This window comes from Habropoda laboriosa, unplaced genomic scaffold, assembly GCF_001263275.1.
Source record: "Habropoda laboriosa isolate 0110345459 unplaced genomic scaffold, ASM126327v1 scaffold212, whole genome shotgun sequence".
Taxonomy (NCBI): domain Eukaryota; kingdom Metazoa; phylum Arthropoda; class Insecta; order Hymenoptera; family Apidae; genus Habropoda; species Habropoda laboriosa.
Genome location: NW_017100509.1, coordinates 2,025,005 through 2,043,483, shown reverse-complemented (window position 1 = coordinate 2,043,483; position 18,479 = coordinate 2,025,005). Strand labels below are relative to the sequence as shown.

Below are 18,479 nucleotides of genomic sequence, written 5' to 3'. Positions count from 1 at the left end.
AAAATAATATAAAAACCATTTTTTATTTTTAATCTATTTTAAAACCTAGCAATTTATTACTATTGAAGAACAATATAAATAAACATATAGAAATGTATTAAAATGTGCGCAATCATTTTCTTTAATCATAAATTTGGATTATTGATTACCATTACGTGCAATACGATTGGGCGCTATTCGATAACTATGATAAAATGGATATTTAAATAAAATATTTCTACTTTGAAGTACATGCATAAAAAATATAACGTAAATATTTCCTACGCAACTTTAAATCAAATTGTCAGGTCATACTTACATTTAGGAATAAGAATATCTTCAAATATAACGAGCAACAGATTATTCTGCTTTGCGGTCACTTTCCCGAACGCCAATCGATAATTTAGTAGAGGCGAATATTAGAACAGGCAGTATTCTTATTCAAAGAAACGTGACAAGCTTAACAAAATACTTGAAGTTCTCTTGTCAAGAAAATTGTAATTGAAATACTGGGAATAAAATATTATGCTTATCTTTAAACTTGCCGGTAAATCCGGCGGATCAAATTGACAAGTGAACTTCCGAAAGTAGTTCCGTATAAACTGTTTCCATGACAGCATTCGCGTAGTGATACATGGAAAATGGATAAACTAAAATAAAAAAATATAAGATAGAACAAAAATACTCAAAAGAAATATTATTGAGTTTAGAATAAGTGAAAGTAGATCTTCTTCTGCTAAGATTACATTTAAATTAAAAATTTTATCATTGATTTATTACAAGAATTAAATATAATCCATATCCTTATCTATAAATAACGATATAATTTTTGTTCCTATCCTTAATTACATTATTTTGTTAAAAATGAAATTAAATAAAGCTTTAACTAAAGCTTAAGCTTAAAGATATAATTAAGAGAAAATAAGATACTTGAAATTGAATCTGCCGCGACTTTATTGATTGGTATATTTTAAGAAGATGACGCTGAAGCTCATGTTTTTAATAGTCCATGGTATTTCCTAACTTCCTGTTTGTAATTTATAGTTTAATCATAAACATCGCTGATGTTAATTGATAATATTTTATACTTTTTCGTTATTTACAATGTCATCTAAAATAACACATGTAATTTTCTATATTTATGTATATGTAATTAAAATATTATAAAAAATGATGAAGACTTTACTGGATTGATGTTATAAATCGCATTAACAGCACTTAACCTCTTGATTTACATTTACATAGTTTTCTTATATTTTCAACTTGTACTTTACTTATTTGTACTTGTAACTTTTTCGATTTAAAATAGAATGTAGAAACACATTCCTAAACATATCAAATGTGGCATATTTATTTTAGATATCTGACACCCTTAGAATTCTTCATTTACCACCAGAACTTCCCGATGAACGGCGTAATGAATTACTTAAAAAATACGGTGCTATTAACACACGAACTTTGAGAATTTCCAAAAAGTACACTATAACTTTTGCAAAATTCCAATCTCAAGAAGCAGCTACAGAGGCACTGTTACGTTTGCATCAATTAAATGTTAGAGGACAGCATTTGACAGTTGAATTTGCTAAAAAGTCTATATCAGTTGAAAATGCAGGAAATGATATTGACAATATTGAATCTACAAAAGAGGAGAATAAGAAGGACTCAACAAATAGATCTAATTTTCAAGTTTTTCTACAAAAGTTAAATAGTTGGACTATGAATCAGGTCTTTACACAACCACCTCCACCAAATATACAATATAAATATTTACCACCAACAAGGGGTACTTTAGTAAGGATAGCCATACAATTATTAAAAGAACCTGTCTTTTACACACAGGTAAATTAATGAAAGTATTATTTAGTACAATAGATTTTTTATTGATATGTTATGTTCATATAGGTTTTACATTTAATGAATAGAATGAATTTACCACCTCCTTTTGAAGAGTTAGAAACAGAATTCCCAGCACTTAAGGAAGTCTATGATATGGAAAAATATAAGGACATATTTGTAAAAGAATATTTATATGATAAACAAAATGAAGGTAATAGAACTGTAATTTTTTTTCTTTTTTGTTAAATGGTATGCTCATATTTAATGTATCATACTCAATAGATGCTTGTAATGAGGATTCAAAAGAGGAAGAAGAATCTGAAATAGAGTCAAGTGAAGAAGATAATGCAAAACCTATGGAAATTATCCCTGTAAAAAGAAAATGCCCCCAGTCTATAAAACGCGCAAAAATTCCAAAGTTTGTTAATCCCAGCAAATATAAGGCACCTGTCAGTTCTACACAAAAGATTGTAAAACCAGAAGATATGTTTGAACAAGTACAACTTGGTGAAACAAAAAATCTTAAAATTGAATTGAAAACAGTGAAAAAATTATTAGATACTTCCAATAAGGAAGATAATACTGATTCTACAAGTACTGTAGATGGTGGTTTTGGATTAATATTTCCAACTTGCAAAACAATTGATACTGCTGAAAATAGTGAAAATAGTGAAAATACTGAATCTGTTCAGCAAGAAGTAATCACATCCGAAAAATTAGCAAGCAACAGAATTTCTGTTAATGGTAAAATCTGTTACCATATTAAGTATACAAAACAATATTTTTATATATGAAAAATAAATTACAAAATAATTTTTGTTTTATTTTACATTGCAGATCAGAGAGTTCTTCCTGTTTTTAAAAATTATCATCCTGGAAAGCCGTCAAATCGTTTGTATATAAAAAATCTTGCAAAACAAGTTGAGGAAAAGGATCTTCATTTTATTTATCGAAAATATGTCGTACCTGAATTACATACAGAATTTCAGTAAGGATCTTCAATTAAGAAGCAACATAACAATTTATTTTGTTATTTATTTAATAATTTATTTGATTTTAGATATGATGTGCGTCTTATGCAAGAGGGTAGAATGAAGGGTCAAGCATTTATCACGTTGCAGAATGTAGAACAAGCACAGTTAGCTCTTGACGAAACAAATGGTTATATTTTAAAAGATAAGCCTATGGTTGTACAGTTTGCTAAAGTAGGGAAAAGTTAACAAAAACAGTATTTTCTTTTGTACAGTGAGTCAACAATTCTTGGCGATTCTCTAAACCTAACGCACATGCATAGTGGCGGTGGTTTTATGTGAAATGGCATACGATGCGTACTGTGACGAATAGCGTACGATCTACGCGATACGTCATTCGCTATCGGACGCATCGTACGCCATTTCACATAACACCACTGCCGCTGCGCATTTGTGTTAGTTCTCGAGAATCGGCAAGAATCGATTAGACTCACTGTGTGTATATTATATAAATCATATTCAATAATATTTTTAATAAAAATCAAATAATTTTTATATTTCCCAATATTTCTTATTTTATGTATAGATCTATAAATTATTATTTCAAACAAAATAAAATTATTTGCTTCGAATTCATAATATATTTGCATTTATGAAAACTTCATCAGATAACTCGTAACGTGGATCTTCAGATTAATGCGGCGAAGTGATTAAATTCAATACTTTCTGCGTTGAATAATCAAAAATTTGTACAATAAATTACTTCTCCGCTACAGATAAATTATAACCGTTAATTTAATAATGTCTACCTACATCAATACGTGTGAATATATCGTTTTTATCAATATAGAAACTTTTACGTATGCGGAAAATTAAATCTCGTTTGATTTACTTAGTGGCATGTCATAGCCGCGTCAGCGGAGATCGGCGCCCGCCTGGCATCCAGTAATTCGTAAACCTCTCGCTAGAGTGCTATGTTTTGAGTTGTTCGATCTGTACCGTGTGCGTTAAGCGTCCGGTTCACCGATCACTGTCGAGTTGTAACCGTATGTGCTGTCGCCGTCACTCTATTGCCGTCCCTCATTTCCGTCGTCGGTCTCGCACACGTTGACACGTCCTTTGTATTGCCATGGACGTCAGCTTGCTCCTTCAGCACTCACAATATGCGTTACCCGTGGGTATCGTGCTTATATGTGCGATTCTCGTTTTCGTCTTTGGCTTCAAGAAGGCCGAACAACCACCTTTTGCACACCTTTCGGTAGGCTCCGATGTGGACCGGAAATTTGCCAACAAGAAACGCAGCAAAATCAAAGAAAAGGTTAGCACAACAGTGATTGAATCAAATAATAAATCTTCTTTTTTTTCGAATCATCTGACATTGTAAACGCAATGTTCTATATTGTTTAGCCTCCATATGGTTGCTTATTTGTTGCGAATAGATGCACTTACACACACACCATGCACACATGGTTGATAATCAGCTGGTATCGTTAGTTAAAAAGAGTTATTCACCACTGTCTTCCTCAACGTGTAAAATGTTATTCAATTATGCACATGCTCTTTAAAATGAATACTTTTATTCTTCTTTCACATTTTCTGTTATTTTCCGTTATGTCACGATATACGCGTATTCGTTTCCAGATCTTTAAAAATTTCATTAAACCGTGATAACTTTTCTTGTCTTCATTCGTGTTGTAAAAAGCAAAAATTTTGGAAAAATGTTATTATCATTGTGAGTTTATTGAAGCAGTTTATGTGTATTACAGAGGTCTGCCAATGGTCAAGTTGCAATTGAAAAGACAAGTCCTGTTAAAAAAACTGTATCAACAAAAACAGATACTTCAAAAAAAACTACTTCTAAATCAGATGATATAGAAGGAAAGTTGAAGGAACGTAAACAAGAGGATAATAATATTTCAGTGACTAAGAAAGACAAAGATCAAATTGTATTAAAGGCTGGTAAAGAAAACAAGGTTGAACAAGTTAAGAATAAGAAAAATTTAAAGAATTTGTACCAAGAAAAGCCAGTTGATTTTGATGAAGGTAAGTTTTAAATGGATTTTTTGTGAATGTTTACTGACAGTGCCCTATATCAACATAGATTTTGTATTTTAAACATAGGAGATTGGGAACAAGCTTATTCTAGAAAAGATAAAAAAAATAAGAAAAAGGAAGAGGAATCTCCTTCAAAGAAGAGCAAAAAAAATATCAAGAAGGCTGATTTAATTAATCAAGAAGTTGCTAAACAAAAGGTGTCAGAAAAAGTAGAAATTAAAGATAAAGTTGTTAAAGAAACAGAAAATAAAGAATTAAAAGACAAAGATAAAAAAGATGTGATACTTACAGCTATTTCTAATGAAGAAATAACTAAGGAAAAAGAACCTCAAAAGGAAGAAGAACAACCTAAGGTATATTTCAAGTGTAAACATTTGTTTTAAATTTATTAATTCTAGATACTTACTATTGTACTAATTAATATACATTTTTATTTAAGAATGAAGAAGTGGGGAAAGTGGAAAAAGTAGAACAAGTAGAGCAAGTGGAGCAAGTGGAAAAAGTAGAAAAGGTGGAAAAAGTGGAAAAAGTAGAAAAAGTAGAAAAAGAAGAGAAGAAGAGTGGAAAGTCAAAGAAAGCTAAGAAGGTTTCTGAAAATGAAAACACACCTGTAGTGATTCCACCTGTACCAAAAGTAGATAATAAAGTCCAAGAACAAAGAACAAAAAAGAAAGATGACAATACAGAGAAAGATTCTGATAATTCTGAAGAAAAAAATCCTCAAAATGTGCAAACACAAGAAAAGACTGGTCTTGTCTTTGATGAACTAGGAGGTAATTGTTTAATTTAATATCAAATGTTTTAATATTTATGTAAATTTCAAGATTAAAGACATTAAATGTTTTTTTAAATATATTTCAGATGTCTGGACAGAAGCCAAGCCTCAAAAGAAAAGTAAAAAGAAAGCTCGTAAAGATAACTGAGAATGATTAAATGTAATGAAAATTATGTTCCTTGTGAAGAGGAATAGAGTGAGAATCCTGCTTGGTCCAAACGACATGTGTCATTTCGGACTCATCAGGTGTGTTTTAAGTGACTTACCAATCAACCACCTGACCAAACTGTTCCTTTCCCTTGTATATAATGCTAATTGGACTAGGTTGTTCAATCATTTACGTTTTATAGACTTCATGACTGCGGATGCATAAGTTGATGTATGGAGAAACAATCATAGGCTATTGATTTTTTCAACATAGTAATTGTCTGCTTTAACAAAGCTGCCTTGCATTTAACGAAAGAGGCATAAGTCATCATTTTCACCATGAAATAGCTATTCTACACATCATATTCTTTTAGGAATCTTCATATAAGTTTACAATGATATATTAGTATTGTATGAGTTACAGTTGCATCTATAATACATATTTATGGGAGTCTGATGTTAAGCATAAATTGTTAATAAATAGTACTTATGTCTTTTACGTTTCATCCAGAAATCCTAGGGAGAATGTTTTATTAGGTTAGTTTGCAATATATATGTTCGCATTCACGTTATTAATGGTTTGAACATTGACTTTATCTGATCCATTATAATTAATTTAAATGTTATACATGCGAACGGTTGAAAGCCAAAACTTAGAAAGTATGAGATATATCCCAAAACAATAATGAGGTGCAGGACAATCTCTTATGGAGAAAGTTTGCATTACTGATGTACATGTCTTTTTCAATGTAATGAGAGAAATATTTTCTTATACTTGATAGCGAGTAATTTATTCCAGCATATAGATTCAAAATTATATGTTTTATAATAACGAACTATATGCAACATTTCGTCATAAAAAGTACATCAGTAATGAATTTTAAGGATTGATATGTATTTATAAGGACATGTGAATTTGTAAGAAAATTTGTGCCAAGCTGTGAAAAATATAAGGTACAGCGGAAGTTACTATACAATTACAAATGATTAATTAAAACAAATGGGTATAATTTAAATAATTGACACTTATTATTTATTTGTTTGCAATATATATTGTATATATATTATTTTTCAATTATGAGAATTTATGTAGTGTGTATAAGTATATACGACAATTTAAAATGTTTAAAACATTTAAGTCATACCTAAAAATCTTAATCGGACAGTTTTATTAATCATTACGTTATAAAATAAAAACGAATTATATACTGACCTTCCAAGTACCTAGATATATTTAATAGAAAGAAAGATATTGCTCTTTGTCAATGTTATTATTTCATGCAGAAAAATGATTCTAATGAAACTCAACAATTTGAAATAAATTTTACGAACGAACGCGATTAAATAATTATATTGGTTTTAATTTTTTACGAACAATCTAATCCAGCCGTTCACATTTAATGCCATGTATAGAATATAGCGAGTATATCGATTACACATTAAAAAGTTGTCTGAAATAAAATTCATATAATGACGGTTATATATAAAACTCTATAAGAGCAGTAATGTCTTGAGAGAAAAGTTAGATATCAAGGATGTATTTGAAAAATATTTAAATTGAGTACTATATTCAGAGTTCTTTGGCTTCTATTTTCTGAGAAAATGAAAAAAAATTCAAATTGGAAAGTGACGTCAGTTGCGATTACTTTGTCGCGGATAAATACATTATTGTAATAATTAATGTAAACAACATACTATAACATCATTTGCTCGAAACAATTTATTAATTAGTGTTATATGTTAATATGTAAAGTTTCGGTAATTAACGAAAGGATAAAGGAAGATTATTTAGAATGTATGGCGAATGAAATATTGTGATAAGTATACTGTATACCTGAGCGTTACATGAACGTTGTAAAATAGTACTATTAAATAATACTATCGTTTATAGCTTTTACTTATAAAAAAAAAATGAAAAAAATATCTATTTAAATAGCTATTCATATTTTGTACTTTTATCCTTAATATATTTTCACAAAATGTTCATTGTAATTGTATATTTGCTGCTATATATGAAGCATTAACGATTTTAGTGTTTCACATATTTTTCGAAATTCTTTGTTACAAAATATTGATATCCACGAAAGATTTCTTTATATGAAAACAACTTTCGAACGAGCTTCAATTAATGCTGCACACTGTAAAAATGTGTGAACCACGAAGCATTATTACTATATAAAATCAAATGAAACAACAATCACTTGTATCGGATGTGTCCCTTTCGCGTGCCAAAAGTATATTCTACACTTTGCTAAAGGCAACTGTTGTACAATCATTTTTGGTAGTGAAAAAAGGAAAAAAAAAGATTAACATTCATCTCTAATTTTATGTAACAAAGAGACTATGATCTTATAATTTCCCCATTCTGTGCATCAGTGTCCAAATGAATTGTTTCAAGTATTTAATCAATTAATGTAAAACGTATAGAATGTATAAAATTGTTATAGTAACATTATGATCAGTGTTGGAGTATACATATACATATATAATTTCCCTTGCTCATACCAGTTGCTATAATATATTTAATTGCTTCAAGTAGAAATGGCACTAAGACAAAAGATATAGTCCTTATTTTATTTCTATTACACTTATGAATACAACAAGCATCACTTAAATAATTCACATTACTGTGTATTCTATTGACATTCAGTGTCAACTGTATTCAATTTGTACATTTAAGTGAACAATTAATTGAGCAAAGCTGAATTGTATTTATTATGATTACATTACAAACGATAACATAATGTTGCAGTTCAACGCTGGTCGTAAGAAACATTCATATTTATCAAATAATTATTCAAGTACTTAAGTTTAACAATCGGAACAATTTGAGCAGCTGCCGAATCATGCGGTCTAGGTATTTAACATTACCATATTTTTATATACAATATAATATTCTTCAAGTCACTAACTAGCATGATGATACAATGATAAAAAAAAAGGTGAAAGCTTCATTCAGCTAACAAGTCTGGAAATTAAGGGAATTTTTAAACACGTGTTAATAGAAGGATATTATATTTTGAATAAGATTTATATGCTCTTTACCGACGTCTATTCGAATAACTAAATATCAGTGCAAATTACTAATGAAACTCTTGCTGTAGCAAAATCCTAGTAAATATCACATACAAAATTAAATATTGATGATATGAAAAAAAAGGTCTTTCCAAGATAAACTAAACTGAAATTTCATTATACTGATTATAATTGAAGAAGTATTATTGCTATTGTACATATGTATATTAATCAGCAATGTTCTTTCTAATTAAAATACATATATGTGCAATTTTATTGTATACTGTGGTGGTAGTACATTAAAAAAAAAAAAAAAAGAAATAGCAATCGAATAACATTGTCTGTATGAATAAGATTGTGGAGATATTCCAGAAGTGTCGATCAGTGTCCAATGAAATTAACAAAGGTTTTACAATATATGTTTTTATTATCTTCTGCTAAATCAAAAACTTTTTATAGACGACTAACTTTGAAACACAAAAAAAAATAGAAACGTAAAACTTTGATGGCCTAACGCTTGCAATATTATTAAACTGAGAATGATACTCCCGGACTCTGATCATAATTAAGATAACGAATGTAGTATAAACGAAACTAAGTACAGGATATAAATAAATTTAGGATATTATTCCGTGAAGCAGAAATGTCATGATTATTTAAAATGTATTTTATTCACCAAAAGTGTTGTAGCTATTAATATTACGATACTGCATAAATATATTTGTGTAAAGTGCGTGTATTTCGGTCAGTTTAAATCTTATTATTATTATTATATAGCGTACTATTTAATGTTAAGATAAAAAAAAATTAATATAAGCGAAGTTTTCTTTAAAAATCAATGGAAAAAATATAATTCAAGAGAAATATTTTGTCTCCGAATGTGCGATTATTATAAATTTTCGTGGCATGTAACAAAATCTGCAGAACATAATTATGAATTTAAAATACATCAAAATCCAGTAATCGATATATAATAGATAAGGAAACAGAATATTTCTTGCTTTATGATTGACTTTTGGTTGTGACATTTGTGGGATAGACGTATAAGAAGCAGAAAAAAAAGAATGGATCATAAAGTAAACGAAACAGGTGAAAAAAAAGGTAAAGAAAATGAGGAATAAAAATTATATTTTTCCAACATTCAGTTGCAACCATTCATTGCGCCCACCCGATAGTTAACATTATAATATGTTGTACATATTTAACTGTCACTACATATTTGAATGCTGTATAAGAGTGGCTAGTTCATTCCGCGCTAACAGTTTTAATAACAAAAAATATATCGTTTGCAGGGACCACAGAATATAGATAAATAATAAATATATAGAATTTCGTTTTTCATTTTACTTTTTCATCGATCATTCCTCCATCATTTTCTTTTAACTTCTACGTCTTACATTAATTATTTATATCACTTACAATTCTACAATATTTATATCATCGATTAATCTACTTGAAAACATAATCAATAGTATTATAACAATTATGTTTTGCATTTAGGATTATCATATTTTGCTTTATATTAAAAACAATCGCACACACAAATTCATTTTAGTAATCACGAATGTACAAAGTTTAATTTTTGTGATTACTTTCGAAATCCTTTCTTAGTGTATTTACTGCACTTTCTTTTAAATGGTTTAACTGGCTTTGAATCGTTCTCATCGTCTTCAATTTTGCCTTTATTACTTTTTCTCCCTAAATCGTTGCCCATAGATTTCTTTGTTTTGCTCCGAATTAATAGTCTGCCACTTCGTTTAGGTGTTCTACTTTTACTCTTTATCCTTCTCTTTCTTTTTCGCTTTTTCTTGCGATCCAAATTAGCTATTATCGCTTCAGTGTCGGCGGACACTTTCACTTTCGGTTGTTGAATTGCAACAGCAACCCGCACATATAAATCGTAAAGAACATCGCCACAAGACTCACCGAAACAATATTCTTCCTCACAGTCTGCACAAATCTTTACGCTACTTTCAATTATACCTGCCCGATTTTTGCTACGTCTAATAGGGCTTATAGTCGATCGTCGTTCTTTGGTAATTGTTTTTACTTCCAGTTTTCCCATTTCCACCTAAGTTGTATAAAATATTGTGTATATAATTTTCATTATTTTCAATATCGATTTCTAAATAAACTAATATGAGAATGTAGATAGGCATGTTTAACTGATTAAAAGGATGAAAAGAGATATGATCTTTTAATCATTACTGAATATATTTAAAAGTTAGTGTTGATTACGGATTAACAAAGCATGGAATAAAATGAATACCAATCTAGAAAACATTTCCTCATCTTGTCGATGCTTTGGTCTGATAGGTGTTAACATTCGCCAGTCAATAGCAACCTGTTGCAATTCGTAAAGATTTAAACCTCTCATATCCGGAGGTATTGGATTTCCATAGTTCCATTCTTTTCCAAGTGCTTTTAACTCCTTTCTGGTTGGTTTCCAGGAAAATTCTTTATCACGTACTTTTGCATCGTCCTTTTTCACCTGTATTCATAATTTTTACAATAACTACAGTACAACATTCTTTTCTAAATTCATTTTAATAATCATATATTTTTTAACATTTTGTTAATTATACGTAATTGCAAAGAAAAAGGTGAAGTTACTACGAAACATTCACACCTTTTCTGGTTTAATTTTAAATTCGGGGCAGTTTTCAAGAAGTCGTCGGAACTCCTCTTGAGAGTTGCAGGTTGCTTTGCTTAGGTCAGGTAATAAATTTGCATCCTTCTTATCTTCTTTCAGAAGATCGTCCAGCTGGAAGGCCATTATTTACATCTGCAATTAAAGAAAAATACTCAGATCTTATATCCCAACACGTAAATTCATTATTCCTCCTTCATCTCATACTCTCTGTGCAATCTCACTTTCTACAAAAATTAAACGAAAGAAAGAAAAATGTGCGGAGAAACGCGGCTGTTTGGTATTCGTTAAAAGATTTCTGATGCGACGGGAGAGACCAGGCATCTCTCGGAATCCCATTCTATTTGTTTCATTAGAAGACCCTAAAAAGTAGATACATTTAAATTAGACACCGTTAAATTCGTTTTCTCGTCCATTTACTTGGTACACACGTACGTTCTTCAAAGTAGATAGCTTAGATAAAATTTCTTGTCCGCACCAGACATTAGAATTATCATTTCGTGATTCTTTAACATTATCAGCCTCGTTAAAACAATCGTTTTCTAATCGAGTTTTATCATTTTGTTCGTATTTATTCTCAACGATGATTCGTCCGTTTTTATCTGTTCGTAATGGTATAATGGAATTCAGACTATCCATTGAAAGATCTGCGTCGTAACTGTCGACTTTTACTTTCGATCTGTTTAGTGTTCGAATTTTCGATTTGACATTTATAAATTTTCTTCTGTCAGGAGATGGTGATCTATTTAAAAAGAAAGAGTATATGATCTATCGTAACATTCTTGATGATAAAATTAATAAGAACTAATTATACCTTGAACGTTCATCGCTTGATTCAACCTGTCGTCTTCTCATTCGCAATCGTCGTTGATAATGAGGGTCCTTTTCACTTTGCGTGCGATATCGTGTTCCTGGTCTAAAATAACATTCGAATTATTTGAACATAATTCGTAAAGTGTTATCATATATTACCGATTAGCGTTCCACTGTGGCCTAGATTCGATGCCTCTTCTAACTTGAGATTTTAATCGGGGCAGAGTTTTCACGGTGATTTCGTCCGTCAAACCGACATTAACACACCTTTTAAATTAACAAACGAGCAATGCTTGTAACATTTAATAGTATTCCAGCATTTCATGATAGTGTCGGAACAGTGAATATTTGCATATTTATTGATATTAAAATATGTACAAAGGAAACGGGTATAATTTGCAACAATAAGTAATGCGTGTTCATGCAAATAAACATACAGTTGATACAAAAAAAAAGAAAAAATAATAATTAAAATAACTGTATAATATAATAGAATAAGATGTATAAAAAATAGAATTTCGAGAAACGAAATGAAATAATAATTACCGCTTCTATTTGCAAGACAGAAGAATAATATCCTCTACGACTCTTCAAGTTTTCAAGTGATTCAATGCATCATATTACCGACTCACTTTTCAATGTCCCTTTTACTAGCATTTGTTGCATCCTTGCGGTCCTTTATAGAGCTATCCTTCACATTTGAGTCCTGCACTTTCTCCCGAAAATCCTGAAGATCGTTCTCTATATCTGTCTGCGTCCCAAAATCTCGACCGTTCATAACTCTGTACTTGCTTGGCGTCAACAATCTGTTCTCTACGATGTTCGATGAAATTCTGGTGGTGTTTGGACCGATGTTCGAATTTCCTATGTGCTGTATTAAAGTATTCAAGCCTACAGTTAAATTATTGCTCGAATTATGTTCTAATTTTCTCGGCGTTGGAGTTAGTACCAAATTGACTAATTGTAAATTTGCTTTGTTCAGTAATTCTGAATCTTCGAGTCGACCACTCAACACGATCGCCACATCTTTGCTAATAGGAACTTGAACTGATTCCACATCGTTCCCATCTTTTTCCGACTTTTCCGACGCGTTGTTATTATTACTATTATTATTGTGCGTTTGATTATTGCTATTATTGTTACGTTCTTTTTCATTCAATGCTTCACCTTTTTCTTCGTCCTCTTTCTCTTTAACATTATCATTGTTAAAAGTGACGTCCTTTTGAGTTCTTGCACTTAAACAATTTTGATCGAACTGACTTTCGTTCGAGACGTTTGATTGACAATCCCTAGAAGATGCAATGGTATCTCTCATGGTATCTCCATCGTCGCTTTTTTCACATTTACGCCGAAACTTTTTTTGCTCTTTCGCTAAACGTTCCGCCGCTTCTAAAACCTCGCGCATCGCTTCGGCTTGCCTCAATTTAGCAGTTTCTCGTTCTTTTACTCTTCTTTGTTCCTCTTCGAACCTGAACGTAAAAACAATCTATCATTGATTAATCGAGCTTGAACTATAAAGATATCTATGTATAACTATTCGAATAAATTTACACCTCTCCTTCTCTTTTTCTCTTTCTCGTTCGATTCGTTCTTCCTCTAATCGTTCTTCCCTCAATTTTCGTTCCTTCTCTTCTTTCCTCAATCGGTCCTTCTCCTCCAGTTGCTTTTTAATCGCTGTCTGAAGTTCTAGAGCTTTTTGCCTCTTTACTTCTCGTTCCTGAAGAATGTCCGCGTCGACGGGAATATTTTGGCCGCGAAGATAAGTCTTATTATCAGATCCAATCGAGCCTATCGTTGAACTATCCGAGCTGCTCGCACTTTCGTGATTGATTACCAAAACCTTGGATAAACATCAATGACGAATTACAAAAATGTTCGAATGCAAAGGATTCGCACCGTTTCTTTCCTCTCAATTATCTCAACTTAACGTTAAAAAAATTCTAAAAAATTCCGAATTATACTAGGAGTTTCTGTACAATCGTACTTGACTCGAGTGTCCTAATCTCGCCAGCCAAGAAGGTGGTGGCGGATCTCCTCGTGCAGTCTCCTGACCCCAGACACTGCCCCACCTTGGCCTATTAAGTTCGCCTATTCTCCCGTCAGATAATCTCCTCGACGGTGGCAACGAACTGTCAGGTGTCGTGTGATAAGGATTCTGCCATGTTTTCTCGGCCATTTCTGCTCCTGGCGGCTTGCAACCGGGCAGCAATGCTAAAATAAGCGAAAAAATTGTTACTTAAAATTGCATAAATTCATTGGAATTCCTCTAACAATTTTTTTTTTTTTGCATTTCAATTATTCACATTTTATTATTTCATACATAATGATTATATATCATATTAAATCTTCAATTTTCAAATTCTACAAGGTAACTAACTGCCTTTTGCCGATACAGGTATGTCTACGGAATCACTGGCGTAACCGGAAGTCTCGCCTTCGCGTTCTTCGCCCTGCGAAACGTAATGATTGTTCTTCGAATTCTCGTAACGATCGTAGGTTCGATGATCTTGTTGACGTTGAGATTTCTCTGAATTGTACTGCAATCCTTCTGTGGCGAAATCTCGTTGTTGACCCTAGAATATGAAGAAAAAAATATAAAAACGAATCTGTTCTATAAAGTAAGGCAAAAGAATTCGCGTGACGAATGAGTAATTTCCTAGTTTTCATCAATCTTCAAATCGTGCTTCCTTTAAACATGCTTATATACATGTACATATATACTCTGTAACGTATATACACACGTATACATTGAATACGATTACTGTGCCAGTACGAGACAGGGGCGACAAACCGTAACAGGGTTCTGTATCGACTTTCAAGATTTATAACTCCTGCCAGCTATCTTGACGTACCATTAATCGCAAATATAAATTGCATTATGTACTTTTAATAAATGGCCTTAAGGGTAAGTGTGGTGCAATAGTTTCGTGACACCGAGAATGAAGTATTCTCGGAATAAACATTTTCTTCACGCGAGGGAATTTTAGGTTTGTGAAGCAATTACATTTCGCATAACTGAAAAAAAAATGATAACCTTAATATTGCTCTATTCGGTAAAATTACGTATCTCTTCGAGATTTGTAAAATAATCGATTAAATCAATTATTAATATAAAATAATTGTTAAACGATATTTTATAAATATCCGATGTTCCAATGTGAACAATTAAGGTGTGTAATTTTTAAAAGAAACCTGGTCACTGTAACTTTTACGTATACATTGTACAAGGGGTGGCCATAAGGTGAGTGAACTTTAGCTCCAAGATAAGAATCGATTCGCCAGACTGCCTTACTTTTGCTTTCCCCTCACGAATAAGGCACGTATACCTTTCAACACAGCCGCAAGACAGCAATTAAAAGCACGTGCTCATTTGTTATTCTGCCACCAGATACAACGGCTATTAGAACAAATTGTATACATTGAATATTCAAAAGTAATCTGTCACGAGTGATATACATAGTAGCATAATAGCGTAGAAAGTGGAGTAATGTTACAGATATTCTCAGTTTCACCTTTTCACATCGAAATTAACCTGAGAAAATCTTCTCCCCCGTTGTTTAAATAACAGTAAAAAAAAAAGACCTGATAAAAGAAAAATGTACACTGGTTTAATATTACTATATTCAGCAATCTTACAAAGTTCATCGTTCCAAAGTTACGTATACCGTGCACACGAACCTGGCTGAGATATTGTTGCTGATCCTTGTTGTAAATTGGCGGCAGGCTCGGACTTCTGTGCCTGATTTGCGACACTTCCGGTTGCTCGTGCAGATTTATCAAGCTACCACCATTGCAGTCCAGACACTTTAGACTCGTACCGCCGTTTCCGGAACTCTCTGTCGCCAGACTCTTCAGGCTGACGGTGCTTCCGTAATGTTCAGTAGCACGAAAAGGTTTCGAGGACGATTGCTTATCCTTCGTTTCCGCCAAGGACATTCTCGTGCCGCTCGGATAGGTTCTGCGTTACGCGTTTATATTAACGTACCGTAGGATAGGAACAGCTTGATTTACAATCGGGTCGATATACATATAACCACCGTTTACTCGGCTTACGAGCACGATTATTAGGTGTAACTGGTTTAATGAATTAGGCACGAGTACCTTGACCTTATTCGAGGAGGGGGGAATGGGTGTATGAGATGTTCTTCGACGATTGAACCAAGTTCGTAAAAGCGTCGATGTTTTGTTGTTGGTATTGTAGCTTACGTGTGATTGTTAATTCGTTTGAATACCTCTGGTTTAACCACGTTCGACGTTCGAGTGTCGTTTGAAAATGTCCAATTCCAAAAATGAGTATTGTGTTTGTTTAAATGAATAATTCCTTAATTTCTTTCCTCCGTTTTAACGTGTGTCGGTTGAAGAACAGCTGTAGTATTTGAAATTCGTTGAAATAGATTAGTTGTTATTTCATAATTGTTACGTATATATTTCTAAGTTTATCTGTTTCATGTTTTTTCATTTTTAAATCGATTATTTTCGTGAAAATAATAGTATATTCAAATTGATAATTAATGTTTTTGTTGGTTATACTAATATTTTTTAGTTAAATGTTTATTTATAAGGATGACGTAATAGTTTAGGTTATTTTAGTATTTTTAATTGTTTTACGGTGGATGTGTGTAAGTATGCATGGTGTTTTGAATGAAAAAATTAAAATGAATAAATCTGTCATGGCGTTTCCCTCCTGTATTATTTCTAGCACTTGATACTTACCGGATATTGGTGCGAATATTGATGTTATTCTTGAGAAGTCCCCAACTTCCGCCAAGACGTGCCATTTCTTCTATAGTATTCGTATAAAATATTAATTTCCCGTGCAATATTACCACATTCTCATACTAATATACTCATACCATATTCTCATATTTAATTCAAATATGGTCGTAGATGAACGTTATTTACGTCTTATCGATTACTTGTATTAAGATTTCACGCGGTCTTGTATATTAAAGCAGTTACAATTCCATCTAAATTTACTGGAATTTCAACAGAGACGACAACACGCGATGTGTTATTTTCGCGTGTCGTAAATTCTCCGGTTTCACGTTTGAACATTTCTCAAAGATCAAGATTATTTCGAGGAAATCTCCACAATACATACGTTGGATCATTTGAACTTTCGGAATTCCGAGACTTACCTCTCTCTCTCGCCCATTGGATCCTTTTTTGTTCCACTAGCGACGTTCTCCCGAACATGTTGGCGCGCGACGCGATTTGCGCGAAAAAGAAATATGCACGGTCGGTAATAACGTGTACGGTCAAGTACGCAAGGAGAGAAAAAAAAATAAAGAATACCCTACATCATCCAATCTTCACCTAACTCGCGGCAATTTTACCTATTCCGCCGTTTTCTGCAGCGTTGAACCATTCGGGTCTTCCGGTACGTCACAACTTCCGGCGCGGAACGTTGGGTTCGAAACCCTTGGATGTCAAAAGACGTTGCACGGGTTCATCGCAGGTCGTGTCAATATTTGAGACTGCGGTAGGCCTGCACAAGACTGTACAAGGTTTACCTGACACTTACACACATATGTATCTGCGGCCCGTATTAAACTCGAAAGGAACGCGCGGTCGCGATTCGATCGCAGGCTACGTTTCTATGGGAACAATCGTGAATCAACCACGGAACCTCTTACACTATTGTCAGGGTCGATAATATTGACCAGACAGGGGAGATAAGGGATAATGACCTCCAACCGTCTATTTGACGGTCAGAGATCACATCATTGACAATAGAACGTGAATGTAGATATATAATTGTGAAGATAAAATGACCGTGTTACTACTGATATCGTACACACGATTATAACATAGTTATGTTAATGAAAACGAAAAGATGTTGCACGTTACGTATCTTGCAACATATGAATTAAATATAAACTTATATGATAAATATAAGTGACATTTTTTAAATATAAGTAACTTTCTCTGAACTTTCCCTGTTCAAATATATACATATGTAAATATTTATGTATGTAACAAGAATAAACGAAGCTTTCTTTCATTTTCCTGCAAACGAGATACATATTTAAGAATGATAAAATAAATAAAGCATTGATTAGATCAGACACCTAGAAGACTCGCGAACCTTATGCTTGTTATCATATTCATGTCACATCCAACATTACCGATTCAGTGTAGATTAATATTACAGTAGTACATAGTAGTAATTGGAATAAAAACTAGGTGTGATTATGACAGATGAGGTACAGAATTCTACACCTCACCTATTTTAAAA

The 18,479-nt window shown here is 32.2% G+C and overlaps 5 protein-coding genes across 6 annotated transcripts in view; 2 read left to right on the top strand and 3 right to left on the bottom strand.

Annotated features, from left to right (window-relative positions):
• LOC108576216 (ATP-dependent RNA helicase dbp2-like) overlaps nucleotides 1-361 on the bottom strand; it is a 4,179-nt gene extending 3,818 nt beyond the window's left edge. Inside the window, exon 1 of the mRNA XM_017939169.1 lies at nucleotides 299-361. Coding sequence (XP_017794658.1) covers nucleotides 299-300 — 2 coding nt within the window. The 5' untranslated portion in view covers nucleotides 301-361. The remainder of the gene's footprint in view (nucleotides 1-298) is intronic.
• Nucleotides 362-1,005: 644 nt separating this feature from the next.
• LOC108576257 (RNA-binding protein 40) lies at nucleotides 1,006-3,035 on the top strand. Its single transcript, XM_017939215.1, has 6 exons — nucleotides 1,006-1,104; nucleotides 1,339-1,818; nucleotides 1,882-2,026; nucleotides 2,098-2,559; nucleotides 2,653-2,803; nucleotides 2,876-3,035. Exons 1-6 carry the CDS (start codon nucleotides 1,084-1,086, stop codon nucleotides 3,033-3,035), a joined length of 1,419 nt encoding a protein of 472 aa, XP_017794704.1. The 5' UTR covers nucleotides 1,006-1,083.
• Nucleotides 3,036-3,814: 779 nt separating this feature from the next.
• LOC108576249 (DNA ligase 1-like) lies at nucleotides 3,815-6,052 on the top strand. 2 transcript variants are annotated; one of them, XM_017939209.1, is made up of 5 exons: nucleotides 3,815-4,104; nucleotides 4,553-4,829; nucleotides 4,908-5,194; nucleotides 5,353-5,614; nucleotides 5,703-6,052. In XM_017939209.1, the coding sequence occupies exons 1-5, from the start codon at nucleotides 3,916-3,918 to the stop codon at nucleotides 5,762-5,764; spliced, it is 1,077 nt and encodes a 358-aa protein (XP_017794698.1). In that variant the 5' UTR covers nucleotides 3,815-3,915; the 3' UTR covers nucleotides 5,765-6,052. The 2 variants fall into 2 exon arrangements, with proteins under 2 accessions (XP_017794698.1, XP_017794697.1); XM_017939208.1 differs by having other exon boundaries at nucleotides 5,281-5,614.
• Nucleotides 6,053-10,366: 4,314 nt separating this feature from the next.
• On the bottom strand, nucleotides 10,367-11,716 carry LOC108576259. The gene is made up of 4 exons (XM_017939218.1): nucleotides 11,653-11,716; nucleotides 11,408-11,563; nucleotides 11,048-11,269; nucleotides 10,367-10,849 (listed from the first exon to the last, which is right to left on the bottom strand). The coding sequence occupies exons 2-4, from the start codon at nucleotides 11,552-11,554 to the stop codon at nucleotides 10,367-10,369; spliced, it is 852 nt and encodes a 283-aa protein (XP_017794707.1). The 5' UTR covers nucleotides 11,555-11,563; nucleotides 11,653-11,716.
• LOC108576258 (myb-like protein X) lies at nucleotides 11,716-17,437 on the bottom strand. Its single transcript, XM_017939216.1, is given in 12 exon segments — nucleotides 11,716-11,790; nucleotides 11,864-12,170; nucleotides 12,243-12,344; nucleotides 12,401-12,508; nucleotides 12,826-13,427; nucleotides 13,458-13,710; nucleotides 13,795-14,081; nucleotides 14,226-14,452; nucleotides 14,622-14,814; nucleotides 15,914-16,199; nucleotides 16,955-17,024; nucleotides 17,380-17,437. Coding segments are annotated over 12 exon segments (2,568 nt in total).
• Nucleotides 17,438-18,479: the final 1,042 nt, after the last annotated feature.

Bases quoted from the DNA above. Each gene is read 5' to 3' on its own strand.
- LOC108576257 (XM_017939215.1), top strand. From the start codon at position 1,084: ATGTCATCTAAAATAACACAT. The intron at 1,105-1,338 runs GTAATTTTCTAT...TATTTATTTTAG, and splicing joins TGTCATCTAAAATAACACAT to ATATCTGACACCCTTAGAAT. The intron at 2,804-2,875 runs GTAAGGATCTTC...ATTTGATTTTAG, and splicing joins GAATTACATACAGAATTTCA to ATATGATGTGCGTCTTATGC.
- LOC108576249 (XM_017939208.1), top strand. From the start codon at position 3,916: ATGGACGTCAGCTTGCTCCTTCAGCACTCACAATATGCGTTACCCGTG. The intron at 4,105-4,552 runs GTTAGCACAACA...TGTGTATTACAG, and splicing joins GCAGCAAAATCAAAGAAAAG to AGGTCTGCCAATGGTCAAGT. The intron at 5,615-5,702 runs GTAATTGTTTAA...AATATATTTCAG, and splicing joins TGTCTTTGATGAACTAGGAG to ATGTCTGGACAGAAGCCAAG.
- LOC108576259 (XM_017939218.1), bottom strand. From the start codon at position 11,554: ATGGCCTTCCAGCTGGACGATCTTCTGAAAGAAGATAAGAAGGATGCA. The intron at 11,270-11,407 runs GTGTGAATGTTT...TTATGAATACAG, and splicing joins TTAAAATTAAACCAGAAAAG to GTGAAAAAGGACGATGCAAA. The intron at 10,850-11,047 runs GTATTCATTTTA...TATACAACTTAG, and splicing joins AGGAAATGTTTTCTAGATTG to GTGGAAATGGGAAAACTGGA.